General features: G+C 47.1%; 1 protein-coding gene across 1 annotated transcript; it reads left to right on the top strand.

Annotated features, from left to right (window-relative positions):
* Positions 1-3,544: 3,544 nt before the first annotated feature.
* LOC123459326 (mitochondrial import inner membrane translocase subunit Tim8 A-like) lies at positions 3,545-9,551 on the top strand. Its single transcript, XM_045145290.1, has 3 exons — positions 3,545-3,573; positions 5,333-5,850; positions 9,517-9,551. The coding sequence occupies exons 1-2, from the start codon at positions 3,545-3,547 to the stop codon at positions 5,820-5,822; spliced, it is 519 nt and encodes a 172-aa protein (XP_045001225.1). The 3' UTR covers positions 5,823-5,850; positions 9,517-9,551.
* The last annotated feature ends 230 nt before the right edge of the window (positions 9,552-9,781 follow it).

Here is a 9,781-nt window from a genome sequence, read left to right as displayed (position 1 = left end):
CTGGCTCTTCACCAGCAGGGAAAGGCAAGAGTCTAGAGCTGACCCTAGTCACCATATTTTTCTCCCTTCCATTTCCCAGCGATCGGTTTTCCCTCCACACCGTGGCTAATCAATGAGGCATGGGCATATCCCTTCACGAAGACTGGGATTCGGTCATTGAAATGCAAATGGGCTCGGTTCTTTGAGTCTTTCTCCGAGCACCCAGCTCTACATCATGGTCTGAACCGTGTACCTCTGGTTCCCCAGCAACTTGGCATGACCACCCACATGCCTTGGTCTTCCCCAGTCTAGAATGGGAGTCAACAACCCCAAAGTGGCCTCCTCACTGATGGAAGAAGTCATCACACCTTACTTTTCCATGTGTAAATTGAGCCCTAAAAAAAAAAAAAAGTTTCCAAAAACTCCAGGCCTGTCAGAGATAACTGAGGTTTAAAAATCCTATTTTAACATAAACTTTTGCCATAAACTTCCCTTCCCACTGCCCGTATAAGGAAGTGCTGAAGCCATTTTTACAAAAAAATTGTTGTAAATATTTTTATTCATTTATTTGCAAACAGAGAGAAAGAGAGATGGAGGCACGACAAGAGAATATGGGGGTGCCAGGGCCTCTAGCAGCTGTAAATGAATTCCAGATGCATGTACCACCTTGAGCATCTGGCTTTACCTGTGTACTGGGGAATCATACCCGGGTTGTAAGGTTTTGCAGGCAAGCGCCTCAACCACTGATCCATCTCCATCCCCCCAGCCTTGAAACAATTTTTAGAAATAAATGACTCATATACAATCACAAACCCCAGTGGCTATATCCTTCAAGTCCTCAAGACATTAAGGGTTCCTTTGTTAAAAGGAGAGTCATAGCCAGGTGTGGTGTTGCACACCTTTAATTCCAGCACTCAGGAGGCAGAGGTAGGAGGAACACGGTGAGTTCAAGGCCACCCTGAGACTACATTGTGAATTCCAGGTCAGCTTGAGCTACAGCAAGACCCTATCTCAGAAAAAAAAAAAAAAAAAGGAGAGGCATAGAGGAATAGAAGAGAAAGAAACTACGTTAACTACGTTATACCCCTGGATCTCTAAGCTTCAATAAATATCCCTTCCTCCATGACTGTGCCTGGTCTGGAAGTTCATCTCAGTGAACCCGAAGCTGTCTGTTACACACCCAAAGAGAAAACATGAATATTTTAAAAATATTTTTATTTATTTATTTATTTACTTGCAAGCAGAGAAGGGAGAGAGAGAGAGAGAGAAAGAGAGAGAGAGAGAGGGAGAAAGGATGAGAACTTGTTGGCAGGCTCCGTTGGCGGGCAGAATCTCTCCTAGTCACTGGAGAAAAACCACACTGAGTCGGGAGTCTTGTTGAAGCAGGAACTCACAGGAACTCACTTTATTGTTACAAGCAGTTGCCTATATCATGTTGGGGATGAAGGCAGGGATTTTAGGCCGGGGTGGGGAGGGAGAGGTAAGGGCCAATAGTAAACTGTGACTATTGAAATGATAATTCCAACTCCTATGCGGAGGTGGCAGGCCAGAAGCCATTAGGCATCTTGCTGAGTCCTAGCTGGCCAGAGACAGGTCGCCAAACTTCAGCTAGGCTCAGGAAGTTCCACTAGACCTCACGCCTGGGTCTTTCGGGGCCCAACACATGCCACTTTGTGCATGTGGTTTTATGTGGGTACTGGAGAATTGAACCTGGGTCGCTAGGCTTCACATGCAAGTGCCTTAACCCGTGAGCCAATTCTCCAGGCCAAAAGACATGAATTTTAACTGTAAATATTTCAAAAATAAAAATGGGTCTGGTCTTGCTGCTCTAGGTTTAAAAAGAGCGAAGTGGTGGGGATGTGGCTCAGTGGTAGTATGCATGTGTAGCATGCACCAGGTTCTCGGTTTGGTCCCTAGTACAAAGGGAAAAAGTAGAATCATTTGATCATAACAGGTGAGGTGGTATTTACCTCTAGTACCTGGACTCTTGGATGCAGATGCAGGACTGTGAATTTGGTGTCAGTGTGAACCATAGATCAAATTCAAGGACAGTGTAGAATGCATGGGGAGTCTTTGTCTCTAAAATAAAATGCAGAATTGAGTTTTAAGAGGGACAAGGAGAAAGCCGGGTGTGGTGGCACACGCCTTTAATCCCAGCACTAGGGAGGCAGAGGTAGGAGGATCATCATGAGTTCAAGGCCACCCTAGACTTCATAGTGAATTCCAAGTCAGCCTGGGCTAGAGAGTCTGATTGAGAGGGGGCTGGGATATGATGGAGAGAGGAGTTTCAAAGGGGAAAGTATGATGAGGGAGGGAATTACCATGGGTTACCGTCTACAATTATGGAAATTGTCAATAAAAAATAAATTAAAAAATTTTAATTATTTTTTTAGGGCTGGAGAGATGGCTTAGTGGTTAAAGCATCTGTTTGCAAAGCCAAAGGATACGAGATCGATTTCCAGTACCCACATAAGCCAGATACACAAGGGGCACATGCATCTGGAGTTTGTTTGCAGTGAGTGGAGGCTCTGGCGCACCCTTCTCTCTCTCTCAAATAAATAAATTTAAAAAAAATACATACATGCATATGAATGTATGTATGTATGTATTTTTTTGTTTTGTTTTTTTGAGGTAGGGTCTCACTCTGGTCCAGGCTGACCTGGAATTAACTAGGTCATTTCAGGGTGGCCTTGAACTCATGGCGATCCTCCTACCTCTGCCTCCCGAGTGCTGGGATTAAAGGCGTGCACCACCACGCCCGGCTTAGTAAAATATATTTTTAAAAATTATTTATTTAGTCTTTATGGTAGCAGGGAGACTGCAGAAGGCTGCTCCTGACTAAGGCCTCATGCCTTCTATTTCTCTCTAGTCTGAAAAACTTCTTTTAAATTTTTTTAAAACTTTTTTTTGGGGGGGGTTGGTTTCTGGAGGTAGGGACTCACTCTAGTTCAGGCTGACCTGGAATTTACTATGTAACCTCAGGGTGGCCTCAAACTCATGGCGATCCTCCTACCCCTGCCTCCCCAGTGCTGAGATTAAAGGCATGCACCACCATACCCAGCTAAAAGTTTTATTTATTTGAGAGAGAGAGAAAGAGAAAGAGAGAGAGAGAATGGGCACGTCAGGGCCTCCAGCCACTGCAAACTAACTCCAGACACATGTGCCACCTCTTGTATATGGCTTGCATGGGTCCTGGGGAATCAAACTTAGGTCCTTTAGCTTTGCAGGCAAATGCCTTAACCACTATGCCATCTCTCCAGCTCCTGAAGAACTTTTGACATCATTCTGGTGACATTTTCAACCCTTTCTCCATTTTGATCAAAACCTTTTTCTGGCTTGGTATGGTGACACATGGACCTAGCACTTAGGAGGCTGACAGAGGAGGATCAGCATGAGTTCAAGGCCAGCCTGACACCAGAGAGTGAGGTCCAGGTCGTCCTGCGCTAGAGTGAGACTCTACAATGGAAAAAAATAGAGCAAATCCTTTTTCTGGAAAGCTAAGACTGATCAAGTCTTCTTAGGAGCTGAAAGCCCCACATTGGTACACTTATTCCTAAATTGCCATATGGAAGGAGATGAGGAGAGGACTGAATGGTAGGTAGCAACATGAGGTCTCATAAGTGTTAGGTCAGGACAAAATGGAGTCACCAAGGACAGCAGGAGGGCGACAGAGACATAAGGAAGAGGGTCATCCACATTCCTTAAGGAACCACCCAGCCATTATATCTTCCTTGCCCAACAATCCCCAGGTCATGATTTCCTGCTCTCTTATCTCCCAGGTCCCCTGGTCATTGTTCTGGTCTCACACCCTAGCTATGTGGAATGTCTAATGTAAAGAACAAAAGGGAGCCGGGTGTGATGGCGCACACCTTTAATCCCAGCATTTGGGAGGCAGAAGTAGGAGGATCGCCATGAGCTCAAGGCCACCCTGAGACTACATAGTGAATTCCAGGTCAGCCTGGGCTAGAGTGAGACCCTACCTTGAAAAACCAAAAAGTAAAATAAATAAATAAATAAACAAGCAAACAAACAAGGAGTTCTTTCCCCTTCCTCACCTTCCCCCAATTGAAGAGCTCTATATGGCCCACAATCTGTAATCCTTTCTTGAGAGTCAGTCCTGTCAGCTCATGTTTTACCCACATAAAATCTTCCATCTTTGTCTCAGAGTGGCTTCTGTGGTCTTGGTCAATCCCGAACCTTACAGTAAGTCCATGAGGTCTGAAGCCATGCAAGCCGGTCCATTCGCTGGGGCTCCATCAATTGAGTTTAGTCTACTGTCTGGGACACTGGGCTACTCAAGCAAGGAACAAGCTGGAGTTCTGCCTCAGGACTGTTCCCACTCCTGATGACAATTATCCGATGCAGTAGAATCTAGGAGCATCAGATGTCTTGTCAGAGGTTCCCGTGGAGAGGGAGGCAGCGCCAGCACTTAGCACCCTATGAAAGTTTGATCCAACTGGAATAGATGTCCCTGTGAAGGAATTAAAAGGATGAAAATCCCTTGTTTGTTTCCTTAGAATTGAGAAGCTAGGCAGATTTTATCTTCAGGAATTTGAGTGGGGGGGGGTAGATTAAACCAAAGGTCCCAGAAAGCCATAACGCTCATCAGTTCATTCAGGTGCCTATTAATATTCATTCCGCTTGACTTTTTTTTTTTAATTATTTATTTATTTATTTATTTGAGAGCGACAGACACAGAAAGACAGATAGAGGAAAAGAGAGAGAATGGGCGCGCCAGGGCTTCCAGCCACTGCAAACGAACTCCAGATGCACCCCTTGTGCATCTGGCTAACGTGGGACCTGGGGAACCGAGCCTCGAACCGGGGTCCTTAGGCTTCACAGGCAAGTGCTTAACCACTAAGCCATCTCTCCAGTCCCCCGCTTGACTTTTTTTTAAAAAAAATTTTATTTGACTTTATTTATTTATTTATGTGGGTTTTTCATGGTAGGGTCTCTCTGTAACCCAGGCTGACCTGGGATTCGCTATGTAGTCTCAGGGTGGCATGAATTTACGGTGATCCTGCTACATCTGCCCCCCACCCCCCAGTGCTGGGATTAAAGGCCTAGCCACCACGCCCTGCTCAAGGGCGCGCACCACCACACCCGGTTTAAAGTGAGCAGGGCGTGGTGGCTAGGCCTTTAATCCCAGCACTTGGGAGGCAGAGGTAGGTGGATCGCCGCCGTGAGTTGGAGGCCACCCTGAGACTACAGAGCGAATTCCAGGTGAGCCTTGGCTAGAGTGAGACCCTACCTCAAAAAAAAAAAAAGTTGGCTTGAGTGGGTACTGGGGAACCGAACCCGGGTCCTCGGGCTTCGCTGGCAGGCGCACTAACCACTGCGCCATCCCTCCCAGGTCTATAAACGGCGGTTTCTTCACCAGAGACTCGGACAGCATCACGCAGCGCAACGGGGCGAATTCAAGCGTCGTCCAGGAGGCCCGCCGGGGAGCGTGCGCCTGGGCCCGGGCGCCAAGGGGCCGTGCACTTCCGGGGCGGCCCCGCGGCTTCCGCTTCCGGTGCCGTGGCCGAGCGGCGGCAGCGGCGGGGCGGGCGGCGCGTGCGCCGGGCATGGACGGCCCGTGGTCCTCGTCGCTGGACCCCGAGCTGCAGCGCTTCCTGGACGCGGAGACGCAGAAGCAGCGCGCGCAGCGGCTCATCCACCAGATGACCGAGCTGTGCTGGGACAAGTGCGTGGACAGGCCGGGGCCCAGGCTGGACGGCAGGGCCGAGGCCTGCCTCGTGAACTGCGTGGAGCGCTTCCTCGACACCAGCCACTTCATCCTGAGCCGCCTGGAGCACCTGCAGCGGTCCAAGCCCGCCTTCTCGGAGAGCCTTTCCGACTGAGCCCTCGCCCCTTCGTTGGAAAAGCAAGGTGAGGCCAGCAGGGAGCTCTTGGGGGATGGATGGTGAAATGGCGATGTAGGGGGCGGGGGTTGCAAGGGTTGACTGCTACCCTACCCCCCCCCCCCCGCACGCTGGGGGTATCCGGTCCAGGGCGATTTAAAGGCGCTTGCCTGCGAAGCCCAAGGACCCAGGTTCGACTCTCCAGGTCCCACGTAAGCACAAGGTGGCGCATGTGTCTGCAGTTCATTTGCAGTGGCTATGGAGGCCCTGGTGCACTCATATATTTCCCCCCCACACTCTTTTTCTCTCTCTCTCTCTCTCTCTCTCCCTCTCCCTCTTTCTCCCTCTTTCTCTGACTCAAATAAATAAATAAATAAATAAAAAGAGCCAGGCGTGGTGGTTCCCGCCTTTAATCCCAGCACTTGGGGAGGCAGAGGTAGGAGGATTGCCATGAGTTCAAGGCCATCCTGAGATTACGTAGTGAATTTCAGGTCAGCGTGGGCTATAGTGAGCCCCTACCTCAAGAAGCCAAAATAAATAAATAAACAAATAAGTAAGTAAAAATAAATTTAAGAACATTTTAAAAAACGAACAAAGACCATATTTTGGTGTGTGGGGGAACCTGAGAGTCATGTGTGGTTTTGGGTTTGTGCATGTGGCGGTGGGGTGTTTTCCCTGAGGATAGAGGGTCTCTAGCCCTGGCTGAGCTGGAATTCACTATGTAGCTAGTCCCAGGCTGGCCTCCAACTCAAAGGGATCCTCCTACCTTTGCCTCCTGAGTTCTGGAATTAAAGGCCTGCACCACCACTCCTGTCTAGCAAAGGTGTGCTTTTATTTATTTATTTACTTATTGGAGAGAGACAGACAGAGAGGAGGCAGAGAGAGAGAGAGAATGGGCATGCCAGGGCTTCCAGCCACTGCAAACGAATTCCAGACGCGTGCGCCCCCTTGTGTATCTGGCTAACGTGGGTCCTGGGGCATCGAGCCTTGAACCAGGTTCTTAGGCTTCACAGGCAAGTGCTTAACCGCGATGCCATCTCTCCAGCCCGAGATCAGCTTTTTAAAAAATTATTTGTTTGAGGCAGATGCATACGTCACCTTGTACATCTGGCTTGGGTGGGTACTGAGGAATTGAATTTGGGTCCTTAGGCTTCTCAGGCAAGCACTTCAACTGCTAAGCCAACTCTCGCCAAGATTACCTTTAAAAAAGCACACCTTGGGCTGGAAGATGGACCCACGTTAGCCAGGTGCACAGGGGGCGCAGGCATCTGGAGGTCATTTGCAGAGGCTGGAAGCCCTGGCGCGCCCATTCCCTCTCTCTTTCTGTCTCTTTCTCTCCCTCTCTCTCTGTCACTTTCAAATAGATAAATAAAAATGAACAAAAAATTTTAAAAAAAGGTAATCTCGTGCTAGGAGTGGCGGCACACGCCTTCAATCTCAGCACTCGGGAGGCAGAGGTAGGAGGATCCCTGTGAGTACAAGGCCACCCTGAGACTACATAGTGAATTCCAGGCCAGCATTGCCTAGAGTGAGAGCCTACCTTGAAAAACCAGAAAGAAAAAAAAGAAAAGGTAACCTTGTGAAAATGATTGACAGAGGAATGACAAACTGTTGGATATGGGTCATTGGATGTGTGGCCATGCTTCTCCAAAGGTCCCCTTAATTGCTTAATTTTGATAGGGAGATGGCTTTCTGTGATTTATAGGGAGACCACCTGGCTCTCCTCCCGTTTGTTTGATTTCAGATTTGAGGCAGTTATGGAGCCAGGCCTGCCTGTAATCTTAACACGTTGGAGGGTAAATCAGGAATATCGCAAATTTGAAGCCAGCCTGGGCTATAAAGCAAATTTTTAACCAGTATGGAATAAATAGTAACACCTTCTCTCAAAAAAGAAAATATGAGGGTTGGGGAGTTGGCTCCGTGAGGCTTGGTTTGCTAAGCCTGATGGTCCAGGTTCAGTTCCTCAGTACTCACATAGAATCAGATGCACAAAATGGCATCCATATTCATTTTCCTCTCTCTCTTTCTCTCTCTCTTTCTCCTAGCAAATAAATAAATGAAAATAATTTTTGAACAGGAAAATAAGGGCTGGAGACGTGGCTTAGCATTTAAAGGTGACTGCTTACAAAGTATGCCAGACCAGGTTCCATTCTTCATTACCCAAGTAAAGCCAGATGCACAAAATGGCACATGTGCCTGGTGTTTATTTTCAGTGGCCAGAAGCCCTGGTGCACGTATTCTCCCCCAACCCCTCTCTCTGTGTCTCTGTCTCTCAAAAAAAAAAAAAAAAAAAAAAGGGCTGGAGAGATGGCTTAGCAGTTAAGGCACTTGCCTGAAAAGTTAAAGGACCCAGGTTTAATTCCCCAGAACCCACGTAAACCAGATACACCAGGTGGTACATGTATCTGCAGTTTGTTTGCAGCAGCTTGAGATCCTGGCATGCCCATTCTCTCTTCCTCTATCTCTGTCTCTCTCTCAAATAAGCTAAAATAAAATAATTTTCAAAGCTGGGTGTGGTGGTGCACACCTTTAATCCCAGCACTCGGGAGGCAGAGGTAGGAGGGTCACCGTGAGTTTGAGACCACCCTGAGGCTCTGTAGTGAATTCCAGGTCAACCTGGGCTAGAATGAGACCCTACCTAAAAATAATAATACTAATAATAACTTTTTAAAAGAAAATAATAATTCTCTGTTTATCTGCTGGTAGACATCTAGACTGATAGTACTTCCTTGCTGTTATAAATCAGGCGTGGATGTGCCAGTATCTCTGTGGTAAGATACATTGAGTCCTTTGGGTATGTGCCTAGGAGTACTCTAGCTGGGTCATGTGGTAGTTCAGTTTTTAGATTTATAAGAAACCTCCACACTGATTTTTAGAATGCCTGCACCATTTTATACTCTAAACAACAGTAAATAATGGTTGGTTAAAATATCAAGGAGTTTAAGATACTTGATAAGCCTGACTTTAATTCCTTATTCAGAATTACAGTAACAGGGCTGAGGAAATGGCTTAGCAGCCTGCAAAGCCTAAGGACCCTGGTTTGATTCCCCAGGACCCATGTAAGCCAGATGCACAAGGGGGCACACACGTCTGGAGTTCATTTGCAGTGGTTGGAGGCCCTGGCGTGCCCATTCTCTTTCTCTCTGCCTCTTCCTCTATCTCTCTCTCTCAAATAAATAAATAAAATATTCAAGATAAAAAACAAAATTACAGTAGCAATTATAAAGGAAATTCAAGACGGTTTTAACAAAACTTAGCTCTTTCGAGATGGAGAAGACTGACTTTTCAGTAATCAGTACTGAATAAATCCAACAGAAAACACAAGGAGTTAACCTTATTAGGACACCTCATCTTTATTTCCTAGGCTGTTGCAAGAATCTGAGGCCACTGCTCACCACTTTACCAAAAAAAACGGGGAGATAGGAATTGGTAAAGGAAATGGGTTTATTTAGAGTCTGGGCCATAGCAAGGGTGGGAAAAATTCTCCACTTCTGGGGCATTTCCTGTAGCTGGTCAGTTTACAGAAGGAGGCGAAACGCAGGATAGGAAAGGAGGGCACGAGGGTTTAGCTGTGACATGAGCCAGCAGTGTCCTACAAGAAGCTCTTCTGGCTGTTAGAGCATCTGGTTTCTCACCTCCAGCATGGGATTTGCTGGAGAAATTTCAACTCTTTGTTAAAAATATGTTATTTCAGGGACTACTGTGAAAGAGGTGGCAGAAAGAATGTACAAGCCAAAGGAAGCGTAAGACTCTTTACAACGTGCTCCCCCCAGACACAAAATGGCCTGGATATCCATGACCTCACAGCCTATGACACCTACCTACACAAGACCGTCATAATAGGAGGAAAAGATGATGACATCAAAATAAAAGAGAGACTGATTGAGAGGGGCCGGGGATATGATGGAGAATGGAATTTCAAAAGAGAAAGTGGGTGGAGGGAGGGCATTACCATGGGA

Source organism: Jaculus jaculus, chromosome 3 (genome assembly GCF_020740685.1).
Source record: "Jaculus jaculus isolate mJacJac1 chromosome 3, mJacJac1.mat.Y.cur, whole genome shotgun sequence".
Lineage (NCBI taxonomy): Eukaryota > Metazoa > Chordata > Mammalia > Rodentia > Dipodidae > Jaculus > Jaculus jaculus.
This window is presented reverse-complemented; position numbering and strand designations above follow the sequence as displayed.